Genomic DNA, 13,592 nt, shown 5'->3' on the forward strand with positions numbered 1-13,592 from the left:
TGCAAATCGTCAAAGTCGAGCCAGGTTGCGTTAAGTTCAACGACAGATTGCGAATAGGGGTGTTGAGGCGGTCTGAGATAGGCAAGGGGTCGCAAGGGAGGTCGATGATTCGAGGGAGGAGCCGACAGGAGGCGGATATGGTAAGGGCCAGATTGACAGAAAATGTGCCAACAATCCGAATTGATGGGGGCGTGAAGAGTCGAAGAAGGGGAGAGAGGGAGGAGAGAATATTGAGACTGGGGAGTAAATTGGTGGACAGGTTGACAGGGAAGGGGCAGGACTTTCAGTATTAAAGTCGAGAACCAGTTGTCGTCTTTGGCGCGAATCGAGTCAAGCGGAGCACACGACCTGTTGCCTTCCTCGTTGCGGAGCCGAAGGTCGAAAAAAAAGTCGTCGCTAAGCCAGGTAGTTTAATGAGGATGAGTTCTCGTTGGGGGTGTGGTTTTTGGCGGTGGGCAGTGGCTATCCTTCTTTGGTCGTCGGTCAAGGAAAGGAAGCAGACAATACGCAGGCAGCCAGCCAATCAGCCAGGGAATAGCTGATACTAAGGTAGCAGGTTCGGTAGAGTTACAGAGATGCTGAGAGATGAAAAGGCAATAGGCAGGACATGTGAAAGCCACTGGGACCGCCACATTTTCAATTAAGGGACTCTACTGCCCGTAGGCGGGGGGGCGGGGTTGGATTTCTTGACCCGTTGCAGTGTTCGTAGGTACCGACTGCCTACCTTACCTAGTGTCTTTCATGTGTGTTGCAGCGACCCCAACGCCAGCGCCAGAGCCAGATGTGCTTACCAGGGGCGCAATTGATTCAACGATCCCGTATTTGTTGGCCTTTGCGCTGGACGCGTGGCACGAGCGTCAGTCTGTCGTCGGGTGAGAGAGACAAGCGGGTGGACGAGGCGGGGGCGAGGCGGGGTCCAAGAGCTTCTTTCTCTCTCTGCTCTCCCCCATTGCTTTCTCTCGTTTGCTCGTGTGCGAGAGTGTGCTTTTTTCTTTATTGGAACGGTTTCCCCCCCGCCGCCACCAAAGCTGCCGGAAGTGCTAGTTCTGGCTATTTTCCAGGGCCTTGCAGCTGCTGCTACCTGTTCTTGCATGCAGTGCGACAACCAACCACGAGAGCCTGGATCGCCCGGGACTGGACGAATTAGACAGCCACTTGGCCATGTCCTCCCTCGGCATTGGCCGCTCGCTTTCTCCCCCGACCTGGATGATGGATCGTAAATGACCCCCCAAAGTTGGGGCTCCCATGTCGTTCTTTCGTCATTGTTGTAGCCGAGCAGGTCTCGTCATGTCACCTGTCACCTGTCACCACTGCCCACCCTAGCACGCTCACCGACTACATGTGTCTCTCCTCGATGCAGTCCATATGTCGCTGCGCTCGTCTAGGAGCTTGGGCCAGTGTATGACAGGAAGGAGATAAGGAAATCCTGCGATACAGCCTAGCTCGATGGTATGCGTGGATACTTGGAGATGGGGGCTTCTTGGAGGGGGACTCCGAGACATGTGACGGCTCTGGGTTCAGACCCGCATTGGAAGACCCTTTGACAGTGTTTCCGCCTGGGCACACGAATAAACTTCCTCGAAAGTACCAGCTGGAGCATGCTACCACTGCTGCCCACCGCCGAAACCTTGGGAGCCTCAACCCCACTCTGACATCGAAACGGCGTTCAGCCACATGCGCTTAGACCATCCTGCGCTTCCGCCCTCGCCGCCAAGCAGCAGCCTCTCATCTATTGGCCGCGCGCGTTTCCGCTCTTGCTCACCCGTCCATTCACGGCGGCGCATCCCAATTAGATACTGTCGCACGTACAATTGTCCCTCAACATACATCCTTCCGTCGTTACGTACAAACATCGGATCGCGCCCAGCCAACGACCCTGCGCACCATTTACTCGTTGCAACCCTGCCGACGAGCTGCATTTTGGGAGGATGGGATGTAGATTGCCTGCTTGCCGCCTTATCTAGCGTCGAATCCCTTGGTGTCCGCCCGTTCCAACCACGCGGCTGGAATATGACGATGCCTGCTGGACCACTCCCACGGTGCTCATCATTGACAGCTTAGAGCCGTTTGAATATCCCTCCAAACGAGCCATTGTCCCCGTGACACCGATTTTTGCCGACATGGCGCAGCCCGTGCTCCCGAACCCGTCCAACTTTCTAGCCGTGGCGCTCGTCATCAACCGATCTCGTGATGGCCCTAATTTCGTCTTTCACTACCCGCCCCAGGTTCTGCCCCCAAATCAATCAAAGAGCCACGAGCCGGCAGATACCGCCGCGGATAGCGATGACATTCTGCTTGAGCGTCTAAATCAACCCGCCTCGCTTGACGCGGATGCAAACGCGGACGATCTGCAGCAATGGACCGCGGGAGATGATCACCTGATCACCGACGAAGGCACTCAGATCGTGCCCTGGGAGCATGTGGCTGGCTTTCCTACGAAAGATCTCGCCAGTATCTTAACCCCCGGAAGAGCCTATCACAAGAAACTCTTCCAGCTGTCTCTCGACCCACTGTACTGCGTCTCTTATCCCATCCACGTGCCCGAAAGTGGTAGCTGGAAGAAAAAGAAAAAGAAGAAAGGGAAGCCGGAGAGGGCCAAATCTGTGCGGACGGAGGAGTCGGCCGTCTTGGTTGACTATGAACCAAACGAGGACAATGACGAAACGCCCACTGGCGCCGACGCATCTCAGACAGAACCAAGAGACGATGAAAAGCTCCAGCCGGAGGAGGCGGATGACAAACGCGCTTCCATGACCATGTTCAACCTGGTCTTTATTCTCAACCCGAGGAAGCAGGAGGCCAAGGAGCTCATCGACACTCTGTATCTGAACATTATTAAGAAAGTGAACAAGGCCTACAAATACTGCCAACAACACAGTGAGTTCGTGTGGAAAGAGTCAAAACGCATTTCTGCATTAAAAGATAAGGGCCGCGAAGACAGTAAGTTGAATGGCAATTGTTTTTGTGGCATCAATGCTGACGCCGTGCTGTAGAACGCAAGATGAGCTCCTTGTGGAGCGAGATATTAGCAACCTCGTCTCTCGCCGCCTCCGTCCAGGACATTTATGAAGCCGTATCTCAAAACAAGATTGCGGCTCTGCAACTCGACACGGCGGCTGGGCCCATCACACCGTCCGTTCAGATTCCAGTGCCATTCTACGTTACCGACCTCCACCAAATCGGTCAGAAGGAGTCCAGAGGTCTCTGGCTGACAACAGCCAACTCCTTTACAGGGGAAGACACCCTGGACGAGCCCGGCTTCCTGGATCGCAACTTCGCATTGCTTCTCATGGGGGATGAGAAGAAAATCATTGCTGAGCTGCAGGCAGACCCAGACCCCAGCACAGTCGCCATGGTCGAGTTTGCTCGTTTGTCAAAGCCAACACAGTCGTGAGTCGACCCCCGCCCAATGCCTCGTAGCATTCTTTTTGCAAGTCTCTGATCGGAACATAGCTTCTATCAAGTCGGTCAAAGCAACGTACTGACGCTGAGCCAAGTGCGTAAGTACGCACAACACTTCATCTTTTGGCGCCGCGCCATTGCAATCCCGCCTCTGCACGCTCGTGATATCTACATCATGTCTCCGAACTGTGACACTCGCAACCTCCCCAGGGCTAGTTCAGAGTGGCAAAAGACATTTCCCCTGGCGCCGCCACTAACCAACTTCCTCGCCGAACTGTCCTACGCGCCGCGGCCGTACAAGTATTTCTGCCCTAGCAAGGCGCATCGCCCAACGTACTTGGCCATGCTGGCATGGCTGATGCGTGGTGCTTGGGTCACCCAGCTCTGCACCTTCGCATACGTCATCGTCTGGCCCGAGATAATATACGAGGTCGAACACAAGCTCGAGAGTGATGAGCTGCGCAAGGCCGACGCTACCACCTCTCTCAGCACCAGCAGCGGGGCGCGCAGCAGTAGCTCTGGCATCTTGAACTCCGTCGACGAGCAGTCCGAGACCGACGGGGCGGCAGGGGCGCACGTGCCGACGATGAGCGAGCAGGTGGCCGAAAAGGCCCGGCTGGAGCGCATCGCGGAGAAGACGCAGCGCGAAGCTGCCGAGAAGGCCACGGCGCATGCCCGCAAGGTGCTGCCGACGGTGACGGACCACCCGTCAACCAATGACGCGCCGCACCTGGCGCGCATGGTGCCGTACATCATTGTCGACGCCAAGAAGGCCACGGGCAAAGACTCGCTCTACCTTTCGGCCATCGGCAAGCGCTTCAAGGATCCAAAAGTCGCCAAGGCGTGGCAAGACTTTTGGAAATACTTTAATGGGCAGACGGCGCTCGAGAGAATCGCATTGCAGGAGGACATGAAACGTAAGGAGGCTTGGAACCTGTTGACAGCGATGAGCGAGCATCTTCTTTGTGTGCGGCATTGGTAGAGACCATTCCGGGTCTGATGTTCGACCCTGACATCGTCTCGTCTGCGAGGGAAGTCTTGGGCGGCCGTCGGCAAACGCCTATACAGAAGTCCTACACAACTACGAAGCCCGTGATGGGTGGAGCCAAGTGCGAAAAGTCACTAGCTTTATTATGGAAATATAAAAAGAGGGTATCATTGTATGGATGCAGGAGGAAAATGTAAGGTAACACACATGCCACTTACGTGGAGAGGTCGGGACGTCACGCCGAGCATGGTAGATACAAAACAGACCGGATTGACAAACGTAGGCATACAAAGAATACCTTAGCATTAAGAGAGGAGAGAGAGAGAGAGAGATGATGCTTGCGAAATAAAAGAAACGAGCTGCCTGGAATAAGACGCGAGACCGCCCGCAAGATGAGGAGAACATAAATCTTGCAAATGCCCAACCGAACCCCCCAGAGGTATCACGACTGCCAGTAGATAAATGCTCGGTAAACCCAGGAAAGAAAAGGCAAGGAAACAGAGCGTAAAAGAACCAACGCATACCTTTGGCAAATCCGCGTCATGTTGTTGCCCCTCCGCGCGCTTTCCGCCGTTGCCTACGTAACCGCAGATCCTGCCAACGCCGCTGCCTATGATCCAAACCCCTATTGACCGACCGAAGGATGCGAAGCCCACACAAATATAAAAGTATGAGAACGAATCACAAAACGGCATCTAGCTTAAGCCAGCTATAGGCCTCGCCAGTAACAAGAAAAAAAGCTGTCGTTCAAACGCCGTCGTTCCAAGATGCCACCCATGACACTATTGTGTCAAATCCATACCGAACTCGTCCTCTTCCTTGAAGTTCAGCGATACAGGTCCACCTTCGTCGTCGTCTGGGTCGTTCCAGAACTCGCTCCCGGCTCCCAGGTCGTTGGTTAGGACAGCACCGGCATCGTCCCGTGGGCTGACAGGAAGGCCATCGGGATTGGCAGAACCGTTGAGAGGTTCGCCGCGGTAGTCGGTATGATGGGGAACCCTCAGCCCAGAGCCGCTTGCGCGTGAGTACCCCAAGTCATCGTTCTTCGAAATTGCCTCCATCAATTCCGTTTGCATGCGCTTCTCGTCTTCTGTAAGCTCGAACGGGAAGTGGCCGCCGAGTTCCGCAATTGCGTTCATGAGCTCCTCCTGCTGCTGAAGCTTCAAATGCAACATCCACATCAGATCTCTGGTCCAACTGACAGCGCCGTTGAGAATATCGCCCTTATTGGGGCCCTTGTCCTTGTCCTCAATGGGCAGGCCGGTCGTTATGTTGCCAGTCGTGCCACCAGCTGCGCGACGTGCACCGGGACCAGCAAGACCCGAGGTAGCTTGAGAGGGATTCGAGATGCCTGTGAGGGTGGGCGAGAGCGGCGTACCGTTCTGAATCATCTTGCGAATCTTCTCATCTTCCAGACGGTGCGCAGGCACCAATCTGCTGAGGTCTTGGATTCTTTCATTGATATTGTCTCGTCTCCTTCGCTCCACTAGGTTGTGGGACTCACGGCGCCGCTTGCGCTTCATTTCCTGTGAAGACACAGCAGCGGGCTGAACACCAAGCTTTGCGGGCATGGAAGTGCCCCCTTTCATCATTACTTCGTTCAGTTGAGCCAAGCCGGGCTGAATGGGCGACGAAAAGCCCGAGCCGTAAGATGCCGCCATGCTTCCAGTTGGTGTCTGCATCCACTGGCCGGCAGATGGCGACTTCTCATGCAAGCCTTGAGTTCGGATTGACTGTGAACCAAAGCCAGTGGTTTCAGGCACGGAGTGCATGGTCGACTTAGGCGTCATTGGGCTTCGGGTGTTGGAAGAGCTCTTCCGCTGCATTGCTTGGGCCATTCTGGCCCTGTTCTTAGCGTTGAGATAATTGGCATCGGCGCTCTCGGCGTTCATGTCTGATCCGGTCAAAGGCGAGCCCGAGTAAGAAATTGGCGAGTGTAGCGATGTACCGAGAGATTGGGGGTGGTGTAGCTGACGAAACTGCGAGTTATTGTAACTGTGAACGAATGGGCTCTGAATAGGGTCGCCATCGGGGGTGTTGGAGTAACCGTTGATATGATTCTGATCCATGCCATGGTGAGAGCCGTAAATCGTCTGGTTGAAGCCCATACCCATATCTGACATGCCGCCGAAATCTTGGCCGTGGCCGTGGATGCCAGGCTGGGTGTCCGTCGGACTGCCAAGACCATCGAGAAGCTCGTCGTCGCCGAAAAGGGCAGAGCCACTCGAGAAGCCGTTGGAGTTGTTTGCAGAGTTCGAGTTGAAGTTATTGGAGTAGGATGATCCAAAGTTACCGCCCATGGCAAGATCATTGGGATCGATGCTTCCGCCGCCAGCTCCGCCGTGGCCACCGTTAAACTGGCCGAAGCCGTGTTGTGCCATTTCGTGTCTTGTTCTCTCGAAGCGCAGTGTTGACTTATCGTGATTCAAGCGTGTCGGTTCCGTGATTGTCGGAGGCCTCGTGGTACCTGGAGCTGCTCACACCGCCTGTCGTGGAGCAGAGAGGCTGAGCAGGCCGTGGAGGCTATGCAGGTCGTCGAGATGGGAAGAACCGAGGGTAACTTCGACAGCTGCAAGGGGTCGGAAGGTTAGCGGTGCAATCCAGAGGCGTAAGTGCAGACACATATGCGTGAACCCAGGCTGCGCAGTTGCGCAGTTACGCGGGTCATTGTCTTCGTTTCCGACTGACACGAACCTAGCGGTTGGACATGCGGATGTTCTCCACACAGACAGTGGACAGCCCCGAACGCCACCGAGGCAAGCGGAGTAAAGTAGGCAATGAGAGCGGGCGCGCCAAAAGCAGGACTGACTCACCGACTGGGTAGAAGTAAAACGGTTGAAAACGTACGGTATTTGCAGTCGACAGTCGCTTCTTGTCACACGGTGATTCAGCGAAGCGTTGCAAAAGATGCGGGGACGGCGGCCTAAATAGAGCAGACCTGGTAGGGTGCGCGAGCGATTTCCAGCTAGGTGACAGTCGAGAAGGCGGGTGAGAGAAGACGGTGCGAGTGTGGGCGCTAGGGAGAGAGACGGAGAGTCAGAGCGAGGCGAGAGAGATGTTGGTCACTGCCTGTCGGTCAGTCGCAACGGGCGTCAAGATGTTAAAAAAGGTGACCGCCGCTTGTTTCGCTGGTGAAACAGAACAAATAAGAAGAGACGGCGTTTGGTTGTTGCACCTGAGAGAGAGAGAGTGAGAGAGAGAGATGAAGGGAGAAGGAGGGAAAGTTGGCTGGGAGTGGTTGCGACGGAAGTGCGGTGTCGGGGACCCGAGGGTTTGTACGTAGGTAGGTAGGTTAGGTAGGTAGGTAGTGTGTGTAGGTAAGGTGTGTTGGTGTAGCTGCCTCGGGGCTGGGTTGGTCTGGTCTGGCGAATTGTTAGTTGGCACTTTTTGGGTTGGATCGTGTGTAGGTAGGTAGTGTCAAGCAATGGATGAGGTGGTTTGCGGGACACCGTCGCCGAGGCAGAGAGAGGGGCGGGCTGGCGGGCGAGTGACCTAGCGAGTGAGCGAGCGAGGGGTGCTGAGGTCGGGTACCTTGACCTCGCCCGTCCTCTGTGTATACAGTAAGGCAAGGCAGGGTAAGGTACCTAAGGTAGGGAACCTAGGTGGGTAGGGTCGCAGTCGCAGTACTTGGGGGTGGGGTGAGGGGAAATGGGGCGCCGCGCTCCCTCTCTGTCTCTCTCACTTTCTGGCTTTCCCCGTCACACAAAATCCTCAAGCCAGTGAGTGTGTCCAGGCGGTCTCCTGCGTCAAGGGAGGACACGACTACTCTGGAATGTGAGATGGAACTGGCCGTGAGTGATCCAGGCCCAGAGACAGGGGTTCGCAGAGGGGAAGGGACCAGCGAGGGTTTGCTAGGATGCGATGCGACAACACACCTGGGATCCAGGACCTGGAGAGGGAATGGTGGGCAAAGAGGTATGACAATACCGGGAATGGGGGGCAAGGAATAGACAGGAATGAGTCGCAAAAAACAGGCGAGAGCAGAGCGAAAGCAACACGGATGCTGACTTGACTTACCTTGCTGTCTACGGGTAATAATGCGGTGGTGGGTAAAGGTGTATGTACGCCGCGGCTGTTGTCCTTTCGAGGTAGCAAACGCTTTGGCTCGGCTGCTGCGCAGTGTCGCACAAGTACGAGCGAAAAGGTCGCAGGTAGTCTTGGGTTTGCAGGGGCACCTTAACTTGACGGACGCCGATGCTCAAACTGAGGCGATGAGAGTGAGAAGAGGTGTCGAGTTGTGAGTAGCGGACGGGAGACTGCGCAAGGCAAGTCGAGTATGGCGTGGTAAAGTAGGTATGTAAAGGTGAGTGAGCAACGAGACTGGTTCGTGACCGCCGGTTCGGACGGGTCGGGTTTAAGGCGAGGCAGTCCAAGTCAGCCGTCTCGATGTGAAGTCGGTGTCTCTCCTCTGCCCTAGCTCGACGTCAGCTCATGTACTTGGACTCGGCAGGATTTTGGACGGTGGGCGACGTACTTGGGACGAGATGGTGTTAATGCGCGGGCAACACCGTGGGGCGTGCGACCACGGATCCAGCAGCAGTCTTGCGACCAGTCAGATATCGCATCTTCTGAAGGGGTATGGGAGAAACGGGGAGAAGGAGAGAAAGACCACTCAAGCCGAGCAGAAGCCAGAGTACACGGCCAAGTATAATAGATGGCTGGCGGAACAAGCGGCTCTGAGGCTGAGTCGTGACGGTAGGGGGAGCGAAGGATGGATGGGTGAGCATGGACTGGGGTTGCGGTTCCAGCGTACGACGAGCTATCCGTATGTACTTTGCAGTGCAGTGGAGGGCAAAAGGCAGGGCAGGGCAGGGCAGACCAGAGCAGAGCAGAGCAGACCAGAGCAGAGCTATCTGCTTCGACGGGAGGGAGATACTTGGCCAGCCTTGCGTCAAGTCTCCGAGGGCAACGACTGCATGGAAGACTGGAAGAAACGGGGGAAATAAGTACGTACTTGGTTGGACGTTGGGGGCTGTTTGTGATAGGTGCTCCCCAATTCGGTGACGGGACGTAATAAATGGGGTTTGAGATCGGGGTCGGAATCCGGGTCAGAGATGCAGTGCGCGTGTGGTGATCCCTGCCGGGTGTTATTTTTATTGATGTTGTTTGCGCTGCGCAAGCTGTGTCTTCCGGGGCGGCGGCAGTGGTGTTGACGTTGATGTTGATCTTACAGGAGACGGGACTGCCGCTGAAATTGAGTTTGCTGGTCTTTGGTGTTTCTGGAGCAAAATGCCCGACGGGCATACAGGTTGGCCTGCAGTGGAGAACCTAAGGCCAGGCAGGTAGATGTGGAGGTGAAGGCGACGCCGATGGTGACGGGACGCCGGAGCGATGTCTCCAAGAAGAGGCGGGAGGAGGTTGGGCCCGGCGGCTGTGTCGGACAGGACAGTTCGCTCAATCAACGTTGGTCCAAAGTCAACTCCAAGTGCACCGTCGTGGCGTCTTCAGAGCTTCTTCCCTTTTTTGACGTGGTGATCCTGTTCCAGCCCAGCTTGCCAGCGCTTCAGTTGATTCCGTCACTCTCTGGCTCCCAGCGTCGCGCAGCTTGTAAGTCGCTCGGTCTGTCTCTCGCTGCCTAGGTACCTTAGGTAGGTACCTTAGCTAGGTAAGGTAGATACCGTAGGTAAGGTAGGTGGACTGTACTGGGCTATGTACCTTAGCACTCGATGCGGTGTGGTGGTCTGTGCATAAAGTCCAGAACCCCGGAGGTATTGGATCAATATCTGGTAAGTGGCTGAAGTTGATGTGTCTTCCTGATGCTTTGAATCGTGTCAACGACAACTCTGCAATCCTTGCCCTTCTCTGGATCATTTCTTGAACGAACGTACCTCCTCTTTGCCTGCTACCCGGTCGGGTCGTCGTTGCTCTCTGTCGAAGAAGTGGTGTTTTTCGGGAGATTGTCTCTTCTTTCCTCATCCTCTCCCTCGGTCGCTGAAGGGAATCGCGCTAGCATTTATATCAATGCTGGTTTCTACTAATAGCCACTACATCATCTGGTCGAGGCCTGTCACTTCACCAACATCTCCTGACTCGTCCCATAATCCGGGGGTGGCACACCTCACCGTTTCTCGCCGGAGCCTTTTCGCTGCTTCTTGGGCGTAATCGGGACTTGATGGAGGGCACCCGGGGGACGGGAGGGGGGCGAAGGAGGCGACCGGCCGGACCCCGTGATCCCCCCAGTCAGCCAGCTAAGACATCAAGACACCAACTGGTCCCGCGCCGGCCGCGGCGACTCGCGACGCCCATCGGGACCTGCTTAATGATCGGCCAAGACTAAGTGGTCATGCCGTTCAAAGTGTCTAGCTCGGCCACAATCAAACACATCACGAATTCGCCAGGACGGGCCTATCCACAGCTCTCAGACGTGTCGGCCAGGAACCCGGGAAGCAAGAAACGCCTCAAAATGCCTTGGACTCGATTATGGGATTCTGTCTCATTCACATTGCCCCTTCAGAAACCAGTTTCCTCCGCCAGAAAACACCTTACCCATGCCATGCAGCCTCGGACACCGCTGCTGACAGGACGATATCCTGTACAATTGACCTTGGTTGACTTGGAGAGCTTATGTACTCGTGTACAGCAAAACTCATCCTGCCAGGGAAGGCGCTGTCAGAATGCATGCCGTCCATCTGTTCATGCCCGAAATTGTTTGTCCCGAGCCTTCATCGATGGCATCATGTAAAAAGCGGAAGACTCGTGGGCGGTCAAAAGCGGGCGCGGCACGTTCAAGCTTCACCGCCTTGAATGATTATCTCTAACAATGCCGCCCTTGAGAGAAAAGTCGGTCGATGGTACGGATACGTGATGTATCGATAGGCATGCTTTGAGGAGGGGGTTGCACTCGCCCACACTCCAAGGCCTACCGCTATGTATCATTCCATGCCGGGCACCGCACTCAAATCCATGTCTGGTCTGCTTTCTTCCACAGTAGTACGGTACGCAAGGTATGCACGGCTGCCAGCAAATGTCGGAGCTGCGACGGGGGACCACTGTCACCAGTCCGTCTTCCCAGCCCGCTTGAGTCTGTAAAGGATGCAACCGCCAGTGGACCTCGGAGGGTGGTGAGGTGAGGGTGAAACAGGCTGCCAATCATGTGCGATGGATTAGAGCACTTGGAGCCCAGAGAGACCCGATAACGTCTCTGAGTGGCGTCCAGTCTCATTGGGGAGAGCGAGATACGTACCGCGAGGCCGAGCTGCGGAAGGCTGCTGCCGTTGATTGGCCTCCTGAACTCGCAACACCGGGAACCTCCAACTACAGGTGTCCGCCTGCACAGCATTCTGAGACACTTCCAAGCTTACCCTTCATCCTCTCCCGGGTGCAGACATCTACCTTCCAACCTTTGCTTGCCTTTCCTCCCCGTGGGTGCCAGCTGCTGCATCAACTCCTTTCCAACCCCCCATTTCGATTCCAACGTTGCCGCTCTCGTCTCCGACCTGCGTTGCGACGACGACGCGGTGCGGTACGCGCGGACACTAGGCTTCCAGAATTCAGCCTACGTCGCATCACAACTCGAACAGGTGGTCATCCTGCAGTCCGTCGTACGCGCCCTCCGACCCTCCCTTCTGCTACTGCCCTGTATATCAATCAAGCTGGCCATTCTGACTGTGGAGAAAGCTTCCCGACCGTCCAGCTGTCGCGCTATCCCACTCGTCTACTCCCCCCCTCCAGCAGCAGCAACGGAGACGACCCCGACGCCGCCCTTCGCCCAATTACAATCGACATTCGAAACGACTATCGAACACGTTCTGGTATTCGAAAACCCGTCACTTGACCACATACTGTGTTCGAAATCGAAGAAACACCCCGCCGCTTTGCGCCCACCTGTCTGTCTATCCGAGACTGATTGAGCGGACGCTACCTGCACCATTTGCGTCATCGCTTGTCTTTTGCGACTCTGAGCAACCTTCCAACCATGGCTTCCTCATCATTTAGGGATTCGATCAACTCCCTCGGCTGGTCACGACGTGATCAGGACGTGCCTGTGAATACGGCCCAACAGAGCGGCCTCATGTCGTCCATCAAGTCGCTGAATCCTTTCGGAAACAACAGCTACATACAACTTCCAACCACTGAGGGAGCCGGCGCACCTCTGCCTGCTGCTAGCAGGAGAGAAGAGGAAGAAGGGTTCGCAACGCGTGAGTCACCATCTCCATCCCTCCTCCTTGCACAGCTTGGGCCAAGCTCGAACTCCCCTGCAGCTAGTGTACACCATAGCCCTGTACTCGTGTCTTGGTTTGCCATGTGAACAGGCTGGGTGCTAGGTTATAGTTCCATGCGTCCTTCTGTTCCTTCTTACCAGATAAACTGACGTAGCTGTGTCTCCTAGTGAGTCGATGGGACCGTTTGCTCATATTTGGAGCCTGCAACTTGGGCGCACTTGCCTGCTTCGTCATCTGCTTCGCCCTGTTCCCAGTGCTGTCGTTGCGGCCGCGCAAGTTTGTAATTCTGTAAGTTTCCAGCCTCGACATTTCCCTGATCTGCCATCCGGGCCCCTCAAACCCCACGTGTGTCTGCACAGCCTGGCTAGCTGCCGGCGCGGCAGATCGACGTGAGGTGGTTGGATCGGGAAACAACATCGCCTGGTGGGGGGTTTTCACGACTCTGCATCTTCCCGCCTTTTATGCCAGATGATCTCGCATGGCGAACTAGGTCTTCGAGCACCTCACCCGGTGTCAGGACGGCGTGACTAGTGCTCTATCAAGAATTGGATCTGTTTTTGATGGTATTTTAAATATGTCCATGGGTTGCTAACATGATTCAACTTCTTAGATGGACTCTTGGCTCTCTTTTGTTCCTGGCGTCCTTTGCGGCCATGATGGGCCCAACGGCTTATGCGAAGCATCTTATCTCCGGTCCTCGCCTGCCCTTCACCGTGGCCTACTTTGGATCCTTGGGGCTTTCTCTCTACTTCTCACTGGGTGTAAGTTTATACCGCGCCTTACTCCACTGCTGACTTCACTAATGATCCATAATAGCTGCACAGCACTTTCCTGACCTTGATCTCGGCGCTGATTCAGCTGGCCTGTTTGTTGTGGTATTTAGTCAGTTATTTTCCAATGGGCTCCAGTGGCTTGCGCCTTGCCACCACGTTTGGGGCGAGGAGGGCAGCAGCATGGATGTCGGGCTGAAAAAGGTCCTGACAACTAAATGATTTGCAATACCGCGTAGTTCTATAGTGCGCGCTCGGGCTGTCAGCTGC

General features: G+C 55.4%; 4 protein-coding genes across 4 annotated transcripts; 2 read left to right on the forward strand and 2 right to left on the reverse strand.

Moving 5' to 3' along the window:
* Window positions 1–2,120: 2,120 nt before the first annotated feature.
* On the forward strand, window positions 2,121–4,384 carry NPR3 (Nitrogen permease regulator 3; the record flags this gene model as incomplete). Its single annotated transcript, XM_032023354.1, has 3 exons — window positions 2,121–2,940; window positions 2,994–3,390; window positions 3,454–4,384. 3 exons carry the CDS (start codon window positions 2,121–2,123, stop codon window positions 4,382–4,384), a joined length of 2,148 nt encoding a protein of 715 aa, XP_031879877.1.
* A 788-nt stretch (window positions 4,385–5,172) lies between these two features.
* On the reverse strand, window positions 5,173–6,771 carry CGGC5_v013794 (uncharacterized protein; the record flags this gene model as incomplete). Its single annotated transcript, XM_032023353.1, has 1 exon — window positions 5,173–6,771. One exon carries the CDS (start codon window positions 6,769–6,771, stop codon window positions 5,173–5,175), a length of 1,599 nt encoding a protein of 532 aa, XP_031879811.1.
* A 96-nt stretch (window positions 6,772–6,867) lies between these two features.
* On the reverse strand, window positions 6,868–9,634 carry CGGC5_v013795 (uncharacterized protein; the record flags this gene model as incomplete). Its single annotated transcript, XM_066152985.1, has 9 exons — window positions 6,868–6,959; window positions 7,204–7,258; window positions 7,329–7,355; window positions 7,670–7,752; window positions 8,408–8,415; window positions 8,456–8,803; window positions 8,865–8,931; window positions 9,345–9,362; window positions 9,562–9,634. 9 exons carry the CDS (start codon window positions 9,632–9,634, stop codon window positions 6,868–6,870), a joined length of 771 nt encoding a protein of 256 aa, XP_066007800.1.
* A 1,623-nt stretch (window positions 9,635–11,257) lies between these two features.
* SFT2 (Protein transport protein SFT2) lies at window positions 11,258–13,521 on the forward strand (the record flags this gene model as incomplete). The annotated part of the gene is made up of 8 exons (XM_066152986.1): window positions 11,258–11,325; window positions 11,911–11,931; window positions 12,008–12,141; window positions 12,326–12,374; window positions 12,443–12,528; window positions 12,720–12,840; window positions 13,163–13,313; window positions 13,369–13,521. 8 exons carry the CDS (start codon window positions 11,258–11,260, stop codon window positions 13,519–13,521), a joined length of 783 nt encoding a protein of 260 aa, XP_066007799.1.
* Window positions 13,522–13,592: the final 71 nt, after the last annotated feature.

Source organism: Colletotrichum fructicola, assembly GCF_000319635.2.
Source record: "Colletotrichum fructicola Nara gc5 chromosome Unknown KSG_Nara_v1_contig08, whole genome shotgun sequence".
NCBI classification, from domain to species: domain Eukaryota; kingdom Fungi; phylum Ascomycota; class Sordariomycetes; order Glomerellales; family Glomerellaceae; genus Colletotrichum; species Colletotrichum fructicola.